The sequence below is a fragment of the Macrosteles quadrilineatus genome, unplaced genomic scaffold (genome assembly GCF_028750875.1).
Source record: "Macrosteles quadrilineatus isolate MER2022 unplaced genomic scaffold, UCM_ALF_1.0 Scaffold_8__2_contigs__length_117827958, whole genome shotgun sequence".
Taxonomy (NCBI): domain Eukaryota; kingdom Metazoa; phylum Arthropoda; class Insecta; order Hemiptera; family Cicadellidae; genus Macrosteles; species Macrosteles quadrilineatus.
In genome coordinates, this window is record NW_026542601.1 from 84390312 (window position 1) to 84410343 (window position 20032).

Consider the following 20032-nt stretch of genomic DNA (forward strand, 5'->3'; position numbering starts at 1 on the left):
AGCCGGAGACAGGGTAATCACAGGTCAAGCAATTGACAGTAATCATAGGGTTAAATTAATAGACCAAGAGTTAGTGAGGTACTGAGGTAGCCAAGCAAGACTGGCCAAACCAACCTCACTGCAAATGTAATTGATATGGTAATTATTGGCGTATAAGTAAAGCAAGTGTAATGTTGCAACTGTAGGCTCTGCAATTATTCTACCTATCCCATGCTATGCAACAGTTGCTATAATAATGTGTAACTATTTGGAGACAAAATACCTAAAATTTTAAATTCAAAACTAGTAATACAAATTTTAAGAGGAGGGAGTATTAGTAATTTAGGATTTGACAACATTTAAAGTATTCCATTTTTCTCATATTCAGTGTTTAACTAGCTTTTCTACTGGGAGGATTGAGGGGAGCGAGCTGGTCTAGTGGTTAGAGCGCAGGACTTCGGTCCAAGAGGTCCCGGGTTCAAATCCCGCCAAATCACCAATGGATTTTATCTAAAGATAATGCCACAACCCACAACCCTAGGCTAGGTCTAGCCTGAAGTAATGTGAAAAACAATTCCGGGCTCGTGCCTAGCGTCGTCGAAAAAAAAGGAAAAAAATACTACCCATCCACTAGCTGTGTAGTTGAGAAGTTATAGATTGTAGTAATCACAGACTCGTTGTTTTGAACCTGAGAAAAGTCAGTTTCATGACTAATATGCAGTTCTCAATCATTGACCAATAAATGGTTCTACCTAAATAATAAATGTTAAAATAAGCGAGTGGTGAAAGCAGATACCAAATAAGCATATACATAGAACAAATGTGACTAGACAGGTAGCCTACAAGAGTAGTAATGGTATATTTCACCACTAGGGCGTAAAGTGACTCTTTTCGACCCAAGTTCTTAAAGTTTTACAAACAAGTCGAAGCCGAGGTCAAAGATGAGCGAGGGTTGAAAAGACACATGTGATGATCCGTATTTTCCATCAAATTGCACCTTTACTTAAGCCCCTGTCACACGGAGCTGGTTCCAGCAGCTGGTTCTCGCTGCGAGATCCAGCAGCTTTAGTTGCTAGTTCTCCAGCGCGCTAGAAGTCCTGTCAGACGAAGCTGGAGAACTAGCGCTACAACTTACAAGTTTGGTGATGTAATTGGAACTGACTGTGTAGTTAACAAAAATAATGTCTTCTGTTGCTATTAGAATTGATGTTTTGTCTATGATCAGCTATCATAAAATTAAAAAGTGCAAGGAAAAATATACTTTTAATATATAAACACTATTATTTTGTATCTACTACGGGCATGTAAATTAACTAATTAAAATCGAATAAGTTATGGTAGGCGTATAACAAAAGGACTTTATCTTTCAAGAACACATTCATTTAATTAATATATGTGAGATGTAGCAATCGTAACAACGAGAAACTTACGGCAATGTATGAACAATTTCTAAACATGAAAGTTTAAATTTATTCTTGATTAGTTTAAATGTGTTAATTAATTTAAATTCATTTTTCTTATTGCGAGAACTAGCACGATACTGTCAGACAGAGCTGGAATGATGCTAGAGACTACAGCTGGGTGGTCACCTGACCTGCAAGTGACTCTTCAAGCGCTTGTAATATTAAACCGTTTAAAACCTCCAGCGGCTGGAGATACCAGCTCATGCGAGTGTTACTAGCGGCTGGAGAGTCAGTCACACGATGCTGGTTTTCCGCTGGTTCTAGCTGCTAGTTACTAGCGGCTAGAAAACCAGCTCCGTGTGACAGGGGCTTAAGTTAGAAAACGAAAAAAACTTTTCATCTAAAGATACCCTCTCAAAACTTCTATTTTCCTACATTTATTTAGCTGATGCAAACAAGCAGCTGTTTGAAAAGTGATTAAGTTATTTTGACTATTACAATTGTGTTGGTGTACACATCGTATAACATTATACCCTTGATATTTCAATCAGTTAACAATGCAACAATAAGCTACAACCAATTAAAACGAGCAAATCATTCTGATACATGCAATTGATTACAATCAAAGGTTACAGCTGTGTTTATAACAGCTGAATTTGCTCCATAGGGAGTAAAAGAGCTACTTTAGACTTGCAACGTGTGTATTTAAAACGGCTGTTTTTACTGCAGGATAAAGAAAAGTCAGTTTAATCACAATGACTGGTCAAGTAACCCTGAAATTGTTCTGATTGCAGCACTCCATCAGGACCTTGGCATGTAAACACCGCACCAGGATGTCATGAGGAAGTCAGATGTTATCCGACTCACTTTTGCACATGCTTTGATCAAATATCGGATAAAATCATTCAGGGTTTTTGAGGTAGATGTTTTAAGAGGGAGATGTGCATGTCATTGCTTTTGGGTTGAACCGTTGTCTTTGGATATTGCAAGTATACTTCTCATCGCATTGTAAAATCCTAAGCTCGTTTTTATGATTCTCTTTTTTATGACAGACTTTTGAATCCTCCGTCGGCTATATGTTTTACCAAGTGGTTTAAATACCTGTAGGCCTATTATTGATAATCCAATAAAGTTGCAATAATAACAGTATACAGAGTGTCCCACGTAAGGTGTCTCAAATTGATTACGGAAAAACGGCTTAACGTACATGGATGAAATGAAATTATTTCCCACTAAATCGACCCCAAGGAATAACGAAAAAATATTTTTTGCATTTTCCCAATACAGGGTGTGCCAAAAACTGAGGGTCACTAGTTCAAATCTCGGAATTTTCAAATGTAAACATATGTCATGTTATACATAATTTTAAAGGTATTTAATGGACAAACATTTTGACGAGAATGGAAATTAATTATCTTTTTTCGTTTTAAATCGCGACAATTTTTTTTTTTTTTGTTGGGAAAAATCAATATATTTGTAATACTCTTGTGTTTCCTACAACAATGCACTTAGCCCTTCTCCAGTTGAATTTTCTTACTCGTTATGAAATTAGCTTTACTGAGATATGCTACGAGTAACGGTTCTTTGAAATAATAAAAATAAAAAAATAAATTATTTTTGAAAAATTGCAAATGCCCATTGTTCAAAATTTTAAAATAGCAACATGATATGACATATTATGTCAAGTGGCACATCATTTTATAGGTCTTTTAATTCTTAACAACTTTGTAATTTACACTTACTTTGTGTCTCTTTTAGTTTTTGTGTAATTTACAAAAAGACTAGTTTTCCTATATCAAATGCATGTTATTTGGGTTTAACACTAATGGCCACCAATACAATATATCAATCAACAACTGGTCTCCAGTCCCCGTCTTCTAAAGGGACTCAGTCGTATCATTCACTTGAGGTAATTGTGCTAGTTAAAGACCAATGGCTTTACAGAGTTCATTCATCAATTAAACAGGTTCAACGCACTTGCGCTGTGCTCAACTCTCACTTGGAACAGTTTTTACTGCAATGTAAAGAGATGTGTGTTTAATATAAAAGTGAATCTTAAGGGAGGAAATTTTGTGTTTGGAATAAGATGTTAAGATGGGAAAATGTTTATATCACAGTTGTAATTAATGTCTAATTCTATAAGTACATACAAGTTAAAGATTATCACAGCCGAAAATAAAATATTACCTTACATAGTGTAAGAAAACAACAATATTAAGTCCATTAAATCTCAAATTTATTATTTTGTTAATCGGTTTACTTACCAAGTAAATTTACTTGGTGCTTGTTCAGAGTTTTCTAAATAAATTTGTGTATTGATATTTATATTTATTTACTAAGGTTTTTTCTGTTTGACAGAATAATAATAGACCCTAGATAACTGGAAAATGGGGTGTAAAATTACATGACCTTTTATGATCATAGGCCTACTGAAAATGCCACAGCAATTAGAGAGGATTGCAATGGTTTTTTTCAAGTGGGGGAGAAGTACTGAAGTTGCTATGCTAATTCCTCGTTAAGGGAGGTCAGTTTGGCAACGTTCAGGGAAAAACCGGGAATGAGAAAATCACTTATCCCAGAATAGTTTTTTTAAGATCTAACTATAGGACGCCAGTACGTGTTTTAATTTATTTACTCAAATTATATAAATATTGAGCAAAGTTGATTCTTATAACTGTTTTTCATTGAACTATCAATTTTTACGATGTCAAAAAGTTTAATGCAACTTTGGGAAGTAAAAAATAGTGTTTAGCCCGTTTTCTTAAAATAAATTACATATCCATTTCGTAGAATATTATTAAATTTAATTATCAATCAAGCCATCTACGATTCATTTACGAATTAAATTAATTTATACTTCTACCGATGAAAATCAACATCCACTAAGTATATACTATTCAGAAATGACTGTACGGATTACCGTGGGAAAGTAACGTCAGACTTTAAAGGGCTTTGGACGCCGCTTCTCACTTGACCTTTGGTGGTCGGTGACGTAAAAGATACTACTAAACGTAGGCCTACATTAGCTGTACATCGTGCATGCGTGTATACTGTACGTGCCATGTACGCCGTACATGATAGAAAATTGATCTGGTCTTGTAGGCCAACTCTGAGTACATTATTTGTCTATATTCTAAGGGATAATATGTTAGATACCTTTGCCCTTCCAAAACATTAACACATTTTAATTTAAGCTATGTTACATTGTTAATATATTTGTGTACTTCTGATAAATAAATAATATTATTTAAACTTTTCTTACGTCAAGTGAGTTTTTTAATTAGGAAATTCGTTTACAGAAAATTTTGAAGGATGAATCCACATTGGTTGTTTTTAAAACAGTCTTCGAGTTTATAAGGACGATATAAATTGATAGTAGATGTATTATGTTTTTCATATTCATTTTCATTCCAGATCGAAACGCCACCTAGGTGTGTATTTAACCCAAAAGTGAGTGAAGGATGAGTGTAGAATGAAGTGTGTTGCCTTGTGTAGCTTTTTTACTGACAAAGATCAGCTGTTTCATCAGTCATTAAGGGGGTTCCACCCAGGCTGGTTACCACATTTACATGGTCCCTATAAAAAAACCTCGTGGCATTATTAAAATGTTTATCGGGTTGAAATAAATTTTAAAATATTCACGAAGATTCAAACTATGCACTAAATGAACTAAAACTTCGTAATTGTTTCTTTAAGTATTTACAAAATCATTCTGAAAATCCTTGTAGTCTTTTTCACATGTAATTTCAACCTCTAAATAATAGTTTAAAATAAAATTTTCCCATTCCATTGCAAGCTTGATATGTTAAGAGCACAAAAAGCACACAATCATTAGAAACAACTTAGTTTTAGAATGTTGAGAGGTTTTAAAATAGAGGCATTTTCAATCCCGAACTATATTTCAATTCATAATCCTCCATCTTGAATTGAAATTCAGGCTGCCGGGTAGAACCTTCTTAAAAGCCCAATGATCAAGAACAGCTGGGTCCAGATGTTTCGTCAAGACTCACCCTTTCAAAGGCACTCTCCGGGTAGAACTTGCAGGGCCTGAGGTATGATAGTAGGAATGTCTCGTTGTCCAGGGGAACGACCAAATCTTCCTCGTCTGGAAACAAACAGTTTGTTACTTTAGATATTTTTAAAGTTATGAAATTACTAAAGGATTGTTGAGGGACGGTAAGAACTTATCTTTACCATTTTACCCACCAGTAAACTTATCGTATAATTCTGTTTGTTAATACAAATGATATTAAATATACAATAATACCAAAAAAGGCCTTTAGCTACATTGGAAAAATTGTTATTGCATCATCACTGAGCACTGAAGAAATTGTAGCTACAATGAAAATTATCGTTACAAGTTTATAGCATTAGTTTTATAATATGCTCTGATTTTATTAAATCTACTGAAAGTGTATGAAACGCAGGGCACTGTAAAAACGTTGACAAAACAATTGTTCTCAATTAAACTTTTTAAAGTTTTGTTATAGAAACAATATATTTCATAAAGCTCTACCTCAGAACTTGCGAAATGCGAGATTAAGACAAAAGACGTCCCAGGGATGTACAGAGATGTAAAAATATTTCTTCAAGTTTCATGGCGATGGATCGATCTATGGTTATACAAATAGATAACATTTGTATTGATGTATCATGGATATATGTGTTTTTTATATACACGATGATGAAAAACATAAAGACGTACTTTATCTAGGTAAACGAAAACTTTGAAACGAAAAATTTCAAATTTAGAAGTTAGTAATGGTCGTAAATGGTGTAAATCTCTCATCACTCTGTTATAGGACAAATTTCTTTCATGCGTTACAGATCACAAAAACAAATGTTTCATGCGGAAAATTTAAAACACGAATTGCCAACTAACGGAAAATGTCTGCCAGCTAATTTCCGCAAATGGGTTTCACCGAGAGCTTACTTTTGCACGCAAAATGCTTCGTGGCTTTGTTGATACCTCAGTCACGACGAGACTCGCACTGGGTTTCTCTTCATAAAGAAGATGGTAATTAACTCATTTAGGTTACCTTAAGCACTCATCTGTTTTTCACGATTCACATTTAAATTGTAAAAAAATACTGATTAGAAGAAAAGTTCAAATGGGCTCGATAAAGAGTGGATAAAGTGTGTTTCTTCTGTTATTCGAGAAATCAATTCGTTCTCAAAAAATGTCTTTTACGAGTATCTTTTTAGAGACAATGACGTTATAGTTTGCTTGCACACATATTAAGAAGTAACTTTTACTGGAGGATTCTGTTGTACTGAACAGTACAGTCAGTACTTAATCAAAATATACTATTAATTTCTTTGTAATTAGAATGTTTCTAGAAACTAACCACAGCAATTAGAAAACTTGGTGTGGTTTGTTTAATGTATGATAAATACAGCTCTGTATTAACTTATCGGAATCGGATCCACAATGGTAAAGATTTGGAGCTGGGTAACTGAGTGAGTGCTCTAATAATCCAGAGAAAAGACAGCAGCTTTTTGATATTTCAAAACTTGACACATTAACAGCTGTCTTTGATTATTAGACTTTTTAATAAACGGTTCTTTCTAAAGAAACGCCTGATCTTAGTCAGTACAAAAGCTACACACAATTCGCAATTAGATAGAATAAATAAGTAATCCGCCGTTCATATTTGGGTTCAAATACGCCCAGTTGCTTCCTTATCTCTTATCTTAATTGAATAAGAAATTGGCATCAATTCTCACCACAGAAACACGAACTCACACGAAATTAAAGCTTATATCAGTCCTGAAAATAAGTTTCATCAACTTAATTTTGAATTTACTCTTGAGTTTGTTTACACTTTTACACCGTGGTTTTCAGACACCATCACGGTTTCACACCTGTAATAATTGGAGATTCTTCCTCACCTTGGGCACACGTTATTAGCACCATAACTCTTACTACGGTGTCGTAACCTGGAATGCCCACTGCGGCAGAATGCGGCAAACGTGCGGCAAGCGGCAGAATGCGGCAAACGTGCGGCAAGCGGCAGAATACCACGTATGTGCGGCATGCCGCGTACTGTAAAGCTATACTCGTGATCCAGCTGTCTTAGTAATTGGCACAGCTGAATAGAGGAAACGTAATGATACGATCTGCTAGTGCTAACCTTTTTCTTTCTCCCGTACAGAGACAGCGAGTGTGCACGTAGACTGCAGATGGCGATACAACTACTGAAGTAGCTATATTTTTAGGACCATAGATTAAAGATAGGACTACTCTTCAATCTATGGTAGGCACTAAACAATGTCTTGGTGTAACACCAAGGTGAATAAATAGTAAATTTACGGTGTTCTTATGGTATTTATAATGGTTATTGTTGAGTAAACCCACTGAGTTTGAGATACAACTGGGGTAGAACTGAATGAGAGAATTGCGAGACGGCTGCTATTTGTACTAAAGGATTTAAAGTACACTGTACTTAGTTAAATTTATTTAGGGTAATTGGGAATTACATTGATTGTGGGATTGTATAAACATAAAGCCATGAGCCAATTAACTGATTCCTCTAGTTATACCAACATAACAAAGTTGTACAGCGTATTGATTTTATAGCAGAGCTGTTACACCAGTGCTGCCTTCTAGCTCAGTGAGAAAACCTCAAAATTAACTAACCAAACCATGTTAAAGAAAATTACTGAATCTAGAAGTACTTTCGACTGGAAATAAGTACATCGCAATCGCAAATACAATACAGAAGGTTGGTATTAAGTAGTCCCCAGGTACGATACTATCAGTTTACCAAATCGATTAATTGATCTCCCAAACTACTCCTGGTAAACTTTTTTAAATTGATCACGTGTGATATTTTACTACCAACCAATTAACCGGTAGTTTCAATAAACAGGTTGGGCGATGTTACAAAACTGGATCTCCTGAGTAACTTACACCGGGACCTCCCAGCCTAGGTTGCCTCACACCTCGAACCTCGCGGACCTCAATCTAATTCACCTTCGGATCGCCTCAGGATCGTGCGGGAATAATTTCCACGTCCGAGATAGTAGTTTGCGATTGTGTAATACGGTAATACATGTAGTGATGCCACATGCGTGGGAAATAATATATGTATTCTATATCAGTTACCAGCTTAATAACTTGATTAAGTTATTACCCGATGGTTTTAATGTGTTGCAGTTTTCACACTTTTTAACAGATGTGCATAGAAGCATACTTTATTGAGCAATATAAACATAACCTATATTATTTTAGACCAAGGTACAGTCATTCGATGTTCGTTCCTACGTATTTTTGTTTTAGAAATTCCCTTTAGGGAAACTATATTAAGTGCATGCATTGGTACAATATTTTTGCCATAGTTAGAAATTCAAAATGCTACCACAGAATTGAAAACATGATTCTTTGCTATCTATTACTATTATTTATGGTTGAGTTTCCACATTTTCTAAGCCCTATAATTATTGTCTATAAAAGTGACGAGAAACCTAGTGAAAAGTGAAAGGAGCCTCATTTTCGAGTTAGCTTCGACCGCAGACCTCACCTTGGCGACCTCTGGATATTAATTTGTTTGGAAGTTGTGTTCAGAAACAAGTTCTTCCTCGGGTGTTATCCATGTTGTTTTTATAGGTTTGAAGTATAATTAGGCATTAATATTTTGCCGTGGAGTCCCTTGTATTTACTAAGATAGAAAGTATGAATGGTATGGATGGTAAGTATGGTAAGTATGATGAAGTAGTATGGAAAGTAACAAACCAGGCGATCCTATTATTCCCTCAAAAAGACGACATGTCTCTGGGTTTGAAACATTAAAATTAAATAAAACACCATCGTTGTCTAGCTAGAGCCGAGGTATTTGTTTGTGAAAACATTTTGTTAATGATTTACAAAGATTGTACAAACCTCATAGTAGACTACGAGTATACTTGTAGTACTTATTTTGGCAAATCATAGCTTATATTACCGATAGTTAATGTTTCCAATATTACCAGTGACTTGTGTTGGGAAACTGCTTGTTTAACTGAGCAGTAAGCAGTTTAACTGAGCAGTTTAACTGATCAAAAGACTAACCTAGGATTGACGACGTAAAGGTACGTAACCTATTTTATATTGTCTTAAATCAATCCTGGAGGCAATGCTGAATAAATGCTTGTTTAAGTTTAGTTTGAATGTTGTAAGTTCAAAACCCGCCCTAATTTAATTACACCTACCCCTTATACCTAAAGTTATATTTCACCATTAGACAACGTAAACTAAAATTCACCTCTACTTTTGTATACAATAAAATAGAGCTAAAGTGGACCTAAAATTATAAAAATTTGTTCTTGAAATCTATTCTAAAACAGCTCACATTACCAATTACCATAGAATTGCACATGTTTTCTATAATACGCAAAAAAATATTATTACAACATAAATTGGAAAATTATTTCCGATTATTTCTTTAATCCTCGAATTTTCTCACACTCACTAGGATAAGGATTAGGATGATTTTAATTCATTCATCCACTCTATTTTCCTTGTTACTCTATGTGATTTTCAAGACCTCTGTGTCAAAATCCTGGCAATGTCGGCGCCCCTTCGTCTCCAGGTCCCTAGGCCATATTGCAATGTTATATCATCAACCATGATTGCCTCAGTATGAGGTTAGTTGGTCATAAATCCCAAGTTGTCGAAAAGGCTATTCCATGTCCAATTTGTTTCACTTTCATCCAGGAAATTCCATTCCAGCCTTTCGGCTAGTTTCAAAATCGGTGTGCGGTATCACAATCTATGTTGTTTGTCTATGATTTATGATAAGGAAAACCACGAAGTGTTACTTGTTTTCCTATTTATAGTATAAAAAGTAGGGTTATATTTGGTTTACCTCTCCTAGTAGGCTAATGGTGAGAGTAATCCATGTAGTTTTAGGATTTTCTGTGTAACACGTGTATAATTTATCTTTGTGTATATGAGCGAGCACACTAAATATCAATGTTTTGTGATAGCTTAAGTATCTCAATAAAATATCCATATTATAAGCAATAATTTTTTATGATAACGAAACTTAAAATTTTTTTAACGTGGCCTTTGAACTGTATCCTCTTAATTGAGCATTAAAATATCTCTCTTAAATAGTTGTTTTTTCAATTATTGACACTATCTTAGTTTTGCTCTTTTTATCTGGTGTTCATATATTTATCTTCTTAGGCATTTCTTAAGATTTTCTTTCTGTGTTTTCCCACGCATATTTCTTTAGAAAAATCTATTTATAAGTATTTCTTGCTTGATAAACATAACGCACATATTACAGGCACAAGATTAAATATGCTACTTAGGTCCCCGTCTCATAATAACAAATTATGTTGCTATAGTACTTTGGTAAAAACGTTCTATCGATACAAAATTTACTCGTCTGAAAAATTCTCGAAAATGATAAATAGACTATTCAACATGATAAATTGTCTCGAATTTGATCTCCAAAACAGATATGTTGTGTCTTTGAAAAGAGAGTAACCTTTAAACGGTGTCCTGTCAAGAAGAATTATGGACACTCGTTTGAAAGTTGAAGTGATAATTTATAATTTAAATCAAGCGCGACCTGATTTTGTTCGCAAATGGCTTAGCTCTGTAAACTAAATTCAGTTTAAGTATAGTTTTTGTATTGGGTTTAATTTATGATAAGATCGATTGCCTCGCTTAGTGAATAAATTATGTCGAGATTTATATTTTTCTAACATTTTACTAAACTATTACAAAATATCCAACCCAAGAGAGGAAAATCGACGAATTTGCAACCTTCCAACGATCAGAATAGGAGGCAATCTAAATACAAAATCTGACTGAATGATCTGACAACAGAAATGTCACCCAAACCAGGTTTGGGATTAGGGCTACTGGGGCGCAATCGGTGTGGATTTTGTAATTTGACATAACATGAAGTTCTGTTTTATTAGTATTTTAACTTGTTCTGTTTCCAGAATACAATTTATTATAGGTTCACAGATTATGTAATTTAAACATTAGTATGATGAGAAGCTAAGATTGAAAATAGAAACTTGAATTGAAAATTGGTTAGTTTATATGGTTAGTTGTGTTAAGTTCTAAAAGCGTAAGTAGTCAAAAATGTATATTTCAAATACATGTTTCTCTTTGGGTAGTGTATAATTCTTCAATCAATATCAAGAAAGAATTATAGCAAAATGCTGGATTGTGTCAAAGTCATAATTGTTGTCTACTAACGCTATCAGAGCTTTAATACTTTTTAAATTGAGGAGATTTTAGCTATTTTTAACCTATAAAATTCAACGACCAAATTAATCAAAACTCAAATTGAAGTTTTCTAGGGGTTTCATCTGTGGAACGTGTCCAAGTGTTAAACAAAAAGTACTAAATCACGCTGATTCTCTCCAGTCACGTATCAACCTAAAGCCATAAAATCGTCAAATCAAGAGATGGTATAGGTATATCGTTGAAATAATCCAGAGTGAAAACTTATCAGGTGAGAACTACGGAAATATTAAATTTGATATATTTTTCAAAGCAGCGTAAACGACAAAAAAATATAGTACATCTTGGCAACAAGCACAAAAGTTTATGTAAAATGGCCCCTAAATAGTATATTTTTGAATAATAAATAGTGATGATTTAAAGACCTTTTGGGGGGCGAATTGGTCAAGTGGTAAAACACGGGCTTCAGTCTCGAAGGTCACGAGTTCAAATCCTACAGGTCGCCAATGATGATTCTGATAATGCCTACTCTCCAAACCTAGTTTTAAGTAATATCATAGACAAATGGAATTATAGACTGGCAGCTGTGCTGCGGTTACCATATTTTCTGGTGCACACCGCTGGGAGCGCCATGTAGTTACGACCTACGCACTACGTAACTAAACGGCGCTCCCAGCGGTGTGCTCCAGAACCTATGGTAACTATGGTAACCAAAGCACGGCTGACAGTATATATTTAATTATTTTTGTCTATGGTAATATTAAACAACTCCAAGGATGTGAAGGTGGGGCAAGGAATAAAACACTTTTCATTGAGTAAGGAGCTGTTCGTATAACCAAGAGATAACCTGAGTTAAGGATGCAGAACTTGTCTGGGGGAGAAGGTGGAGGTTGACCCTTGACCCTTGGTTGACCCTTGACCCTAGGTTGACCCTGGTCGTGACAGGACCTCCCCGTAACGTAATCAGGAGGGGTCCTGGACGAGGAAGTGGAGGTTGGTGTGGGCAGAGGAGCAAAGTAAAGGGGTACAGTTCCGCGGAGAACCTACGATGTATTAGGTTGAAATGTTCATTCCATATAAATATCGATTAAAATATTTCATTCGACGTAACAATTAATATTCTGTAATTTTCACGAGTCTGTTAAGGATGAGGGCCGCATGCCAGTACCATTTTTTTACAGTACGTTGCGGCGTATGAGTTTTGTTTAAATATATCCTTGTTTGTAATTAAATCCATCCTATATCAAAAGGGAACTACTCTAACCTAACCACCACAGAAGAAGATTCTTCTTATTTACGTTCAATATAAAAATAAATTTAACTGTCAACATTTAATACATTTTAAAGACAAATATTTCAATGATTGCGGTGTCTTGAACAGAAACCTCCTCCATTTTTATCATCTAAAACATTACAGGGAATTTTTACAGGTAAAAGTTGTAGTTACGTACAAACTTGAAACAAATAGAGAGACTCCCGCAGTGTCCAGTATATTTGCAGACTGAAGACATAATGTTTACCTAGACATGCACGGGTATTACCCAGAGTTCCATGGACACCTGTTGTAGGTCAGGCAGACCTTGGCCTCACCATTCCTTGGCTGTACTATGAATGGCACACCAGTGAGGTACAATGAGTCTCTATTTCCGTAGAGGATAACAAATGGTCAAACGTTTAAATTAGTGACAATCATCACACTTAACACCACGTTGTTTTGGTTCGTTTGCTTTTGAGGAGTTGTGATTGTGTTTCATTCAATTTGGGTTTATTTTAACCCCAAGTATTAATATTATATTTTCTTACGCAAGAAAACGTACACAATTCCTGTAATGATACAATAGAACGTTGGCGTATTTTTTTATTCTTCAAATTCATATAAACAGAAAATCAAAACAAATGGAAGAAATTCCAATGTTTTATTTACAGTGTGGGGTGGAATTAGAGAATTCTGTACAATATTTGGTCAAATTTTAAACCATTGGACGACCTCTATTACTAATAAATATACTATTCTTTGTAAAACATATTTTAAAATAGTAGGAAATAACTATGACCAATATTAGAAAATTAGAGCATATAAGATATGTAATGTAAAGACTCGTTTTATTAGAATCAAAAAGTGGTCCATCAAACAATTAGTTCAGTTAGTTATTTGATATAACATTACAGTATTGTTGATCCAGATTTTGATTCACTTCAGAAAATAATATTACTAATGACAGTTATAATATGTTATCACTTTTGTTTGAATACAATTTCAAATTAGTTTTATTTTAGTTTGAAATTACAACAGTTATTTTAAATATTTCATTACTTTAAATACTTTACAGTTTATTTGTAGTTGAAAATCCATCAGTTCATCAAGGAAAGCTTTTAGTTAACATATTACATCAGATACATTGTAAGTGATATGCAGACCGTTGCGAACTACGAAGCATGAAGAAGTAGCATGAGCATGACGCAAAGCATGAAGTACGAGGCATGAAACTCTCAACTTCAGGGAAAGCTTCTGGCGAAGAATTGCTGGATTTGTTATTTAAAGCATGTTAACTTTGTTAAATCATCTACTATTCCTAAACAATTTTAAATATTATTGATGATGGGAACATAGTTATTGGTGTGCAAAAGGTAACTACAGGTATCTAAACAATTCTCTCATAGGTTCTTCTGTAGATTAATTAAATAAGGGGGAGTTCTAGATTTATTTTAATTTTTGTAAACGATTTTCATAAAGAAACTACCACTGAGAAAACTAAGAGTACATACTACAATGTCTTATTGGACTGTAGGAAATGTACTGTATGTTTTACAGATAATAGGACCACTCTCATAGAGTTACTAAGTTCTAAGCTTGTTTGAAAAGTTATATTTTCTTTAATTGTGACAGCTAACCGAATACTCATTCAGCAAGGCATATGAATAGTTAGAGATGCTCTTATGGATACGCCCAACTTGTCTGCAGTTTTTCAAGGAAAATGCCGTTTAAAATTAATAATTTTAAAACTAAGAAAGGAGAAAATTATATTTTTGTGGCTGAAACTATAACGTCAACTTGTAGCCTCGTTTAGCACACAAATTTTATTGCGAATATTAACCATTTTAACAATGGTTTCAACTTTGAAAAGACAAGAACATGATCAACCGAATTGATGAGAAAGAGATAATGTGTCAGAAAGAGTTGGAAACTAAGGTAAACATTTAAAAGATTGATTCAACTCTGAAAATAGGAGACAAGAAACAAACTAGTAACAGGAAGAGTTAATAGCAAGGAAACCATACACCATGCGATCATTCGTTCAACTACGTGCTGAAACTGCGTTTTAAACCTTTCACTGGCAGATATATCGGTTACGTAGACATTCACTGTTATTTCTATGTTGAAACTTGCATACAGCGCAGCAGGCTATACCATTGACTATGGTACTAACTACCATAGTCAATGGTTATACAAATGTCATTGTATTCCGAGGAGTACCACATGGTAGACGACCATTTGGAATACCAAGAATTAAGTTGAAAGACTAAAAAATGAAAGACATCTCCAGACTGGGGTCTAAATTATAAGAAAAGATGAAAATGGAGGTTAGTTTTTTCAGTGACCACGGAGGTAAGTAAAAATATGGAATGGACGGTATGTAGCTACAAATAAGTAGAGTGGCAATCAGCTCCCAATCTCTCTTAAAGGCTTTGCACATCGACAAAGTTGTTTCACTGTAAAATTATTGGATTTAAGCCTGCATATAATTATCTTGAGGTAATGTATAATAGTCCAGGCAAATTAGATCAAATACAGGGTGATTGATATAAGTGTGCCAGCCGTTTTATTCGAAAACTATAAGAGATATCAAAAAAAGTTAAATGGTAAGTGCCTTGGATTTTTTATTTAAAAATTTGTAGTCAAGTCAAAAAATTATTTTAGCCGCCATTTTTCCAATATGGCCGCCAACTTTGATTTTTCTGAAGGAACATCCTGTATTTTATGATGTATTCTGGTAGAAAATGTGATTTTAAGACGATTTTATTCTTGTGATTTTTTTTCATAAACCTAACCGTTTCAAAGATAATAATGGTTTAAGTTTTGAAATTTTTGCATGAGAAAGAGTTTCGATACAGGCCTAAGCAAGCATGCCAGCTGTTTTATTCGAAAACCATTCAAAATTTCAAAATTTTAACCATTATTATCTTTGAAACGGTTAAGTTTATGAAAAAAATCACAAGAATAAAATCGTCTTAAAATCACATTTTCTACCAGAATACATCATAAAATACAGGGTGTTCCTTAAGAAAAATCAAAGTTGGCGGCCATATTGGAAAAATGGCGGCTAAAATAATTTTTTCGACTTTACTACAATTTTTAAATAAAAAGTCCAAGGCACTTACCATTTAACTTTTTTTGATATCTGTTATGGTTTTCGAATAAGACGGCTGGCACACTTATATCAATCACCCTGTATAGGGTGTGCTCCCCAAAAAATCGTCTAAAGCTGGAAAGTGTTTTAATACCTTTTGGGGGTCCCAAATAAGACTCCTGTGAGTTTGCGACGGATTCTGACGTCTGCTTAAGTTTTGGGAGTCGAAAAACTATGAAAATGTTGCACTTTTTTCAGTTTTTCGCTTATAACTCCTAAATAACGAATCCTAAGGAAAATGTTGTTCGAAAGTGTCTTTTAGTGCATTAAGTTCCGTGTCGATTTATGTTAAATACGTCAAAATCGGCCGAGCCGTTTAGCCGCTGTAGCTTTTCAAAGTGGGATATTTTCATCAACATGGCAAAAAGGTTGATTATTTGACCAGTTTTCGGCTTAAAACTACTAAACGACGCATGCTATACAAAAATGCACCTGTAGTTAGTTTGGAAAACACAAAATTCTGCGTATAATGTTTTTTTATTAATCAATAACGGCAATTAATTGTTACCTACTTTGTATGGACGCCATTTCATTGAAAAAAGTAATTAAAGTTAAAGTTGGGAAATTTTAATAAAATTGGTAACAACAAAGATCCTGTCCTTAAATGGATTATGAATTATTAGATAGTGGTTTATTCCATGATGGTCATCTAGAGGTTTATCTAATAAGGTGTGATGAGAGTAAGACCCCCTATGTAATTTTAAGTCTAATATTGTTGTCTGTGGTTCCGAAAATTCTAGGATTCATCCCAACCACCCATTATATACTATCTATCCCTGTATTCATCTTTCAGTTTTTGGCTTACATCTTCTAACGCATGCTATAAAAAAATTTTACTGTAGTTAGTTTGAAGAGCATAAACGTCTGCGTAGAATGTTTTCCAATTCATTAAGATCGGCTTCACGGGCTTCACCATTTAACCGCTACAGTATTGATTGTTAAAACTAGATCAGATGCTTGTCAAGTGTCCGAAGTTTAAAATCTTACCATTGAAATCTGACAAACAACCAGCCTAATTACCAAAAACAGAGGTGATATGGCAGTGAATCTATCCAATAGTGTGACGTCATGGATCCTGCAGCATTGGCCTATGAATATCTTACTGTTGAGAGCTTTTCCGAGATAGGGGAATCAATGATGTGGACCTAGCCCGATGGTTCGCTGGCAGGCCCATCGCAGTGAATGCTACCCATCAAGTTAAAGTATATTGTGGGATCACCTCTTCAACATATTATCAGCAAGTTGACAATATAAACTCCACGGATACGGTGGGATCAAAAAGAAATTCATCAAATGGTTCCAGTGTCACGACCCATTTACTGAAAATAGTTCGCTCATGTCAATCAGCTCAGCAGTTATCCCATATGACAGCATCAACGCGAGATATGTAGAAGGCATAATGGAAAGGCAGAGCTTGCAAGAAAATCGTAAATAGGCAAGCCTATAATGACCATAAACTGTGCAGAATAAAAGTAAGTGGTGACATTAATCGCGAGCTGTGATGACAACAGCAAAGGTTAAAGAAGAATCTGCCCCTCAGTCAACACGTGATATTCCACATTAAATCCAAGCCTCAATTTGAATCATACTTTGGATAAAAAATAGGTCCGTACCCACTAGCGCTGTTTGATGAAGAAAGCGTGATGTAGAAGAGTCGAAAATCTAACTATTCATGTAGCCTAAAACTACTCATGCTGTTTAGTCCAATCAATGTGGATCTCACTGTGTTCTGACGGGTTACAACGCTTGGCGAAGTTGCAGAAGCAGGTGGGCCCTATACATGGTTGGGAGCAGAAAATATCCAAATCAAGTGAGGGTTGGTCTCTTCTAGAGGACACTTTCAACTAATTTTGACTTTGATTCTAACAAAAGGGGCTGCTCATCCACCAATCCTTTAGAGCTCATTTAAAATTGTACTTAATTCAGAGAGATAGGTATGGAAAATTAACGTCAATGGGTTAACTCCCATCACTACGGCTAATCCACCGGTTCGAATAGAACTTCTCAACTCCGTCTACCTATCTAGACCATCGTGTACATGTTAAAAAGGTTTACATTTTCTCGCTCCATATGAAATGCAGGGATGTAATGCACTACTGTTTGAAAGACTTGCAAGGGGCACGATTATCTCAATTCGATATCTGACGAAAAAGATGGTACCGAATGTCACCATTTGTGGCAAGACCAACAAGAGCAACGAATGAATCCTTATTCTTAAGATTCCAATGATGAGAAGTAGAAAAGTTAGATGGTAAAATCTACGAAAAATCCCAATAGTTTTTTTTAATAGGCTAAATACATAGTAAAACTATGTACATCCGTCCCATTATCATCTTTCGTTTATTAAGCTAAAAAATAACATTTTTGCTATATTTAATAAAATCTTTCTCGTTGTAATATCTTATTATATATTAGAATCGCTTAACAACATTCCGGAGTGTCCAGAGATGGCATCGTATAAATGGGAGCTTAGGACGAATCCTAGAATTTTTGTAACCCCCTCAACAATATTAGATTTAAAATTGCATAGGGGGTCTTCCTACCCTTCCCTTCACACATTCTTGGATAAACCTCTGGATGATAACCATGAAATAAACCACTATCTAGTCATAAATAATCTATATATTAATAGGCAAGCATGTTTCTTTAAAACCTTTTTTCTCAGCTCGTGTGCATCGTAGGGAAAATCTACGCATACCGTTAGAAAACTATTTTCCTGTAGGTGTGCAGAATCCCTTTATAAATTTAAATAGGCTCAAAGATAAGCGCAAAAAATGAGTTTAAAAATTTGGAAAAATTTACATGGATCTTATGCGTTGCCATGCTGGTGACGAAATAACAACGAAATATAAACAGATAATCAAAACAAATGGAAGAAACTCCAATCACATGTTTTATTTACAGTGTGGGGTGAAACATAAACATAAGTGAGTACATTACATATTTTTGGTCGAGTTTCGACCACTGGACAGAATTTTGTGTTTTCCAAACTAACTACAGGTGCATTTTTGTATAGCATGCGTCGTTTAGGAGTTGTAAGTCGAAAACTGGTCAAATAATCAACCTTTTGGCCATGTTGATGAAAATATCCCAACTTTAAAAAGCTACAGTGGCTAAACGGCTCGGCCGATTTTGACGTATTTAACATCAATCGACGCGGAACTTAATGCACTAAAAGACACTTTCGAACAACATTTTCCTTAGGATTCGTTATTTAGGAGTTATAAGTGAAAAACTGAAAAAATCGCAAAATTTTCATAGTTTTTCGACTCCCAAAACTTAAGCAGACGTCAGAATCCGTCGCAAACTCACAGGAGTCTTATTTGGGACCCCCAAAAGGTATTAAAACACTTTCCAGCTTTAGACGATTTTTTGGGGAGCATATGTCTAATTTGCCTGGGCTATAAACTAACTATTCTAAACTAAGTACAGTTTTTACTGACTACTTGATCCTAGTGCGTATGACAGACCAAACGCTAGTTGAATACAGTATATGTCCCAAATTAAGCTTCCTCAACATTTTCATATTTTTACGGATTTCCTTTAAGGGAATAACTATTACCGTAGGTGGCCTGGCAAGACATAAACCGATTTATCTTCATTTTTATGTCCTCAGAGGCCAAAAAAACTATTCAATCACACAAAAACTAGTAGTAGTTGATGTCCCGAACTAAGCTTCCTCCATGTATTCATAATTTAACTAATTCCCCTATAAGGAAGTAGCTATTGCCGTAGTTGGCACGGTAAGGCCTAGACAGATCTTAATTTTGAGGCCCCCAGGACCCCAGAGACGAAAAAACACTAATCAATCACATAAAATAACTGTGATCGTGGCCTTATATGAACCAAACTTGTCCTATAACAATTGAAAAGGAATTCTGTTTTTGTTTCTACACTCCCTGACAACATTTTTTGTCAAACTTTTGGACTGGCGAGAAAAGTCTTCTTTTTAAGGCCAGAAACGATAACAATTAGCATTAAGGAAACGATAATTGCAGAATGTGTCCCGGTTGCGTACCAGCAATGGGGTGATAAAATTATGTTATGGTCCG

At 34.9% G+C, this 20032-nt stretch overlaps 1 protein-coding gene across 1 annotated transcript in view; it reads right to left on the reverse strand.

Moving 5' to 3' along the window:
* Nucleotides 1-20032, reverse strand: part of LOC129000790 (alpha-tocopherol transfer protein-like) — a 47797-nt gene that overhangs the window by 11107 nt on the left and 16658 nt on the right. The window contains exon 2 of the mRNA XM_054427792.1: nucleotides 5393-5487. Coding sequence (XP_054283767.1) covers nucleotides 5393-5487 — 95 coding nt within the window. The remainder of the gene's footprint in view (nucleotides 1-5392; nucleotides 5488-20032) is intronic.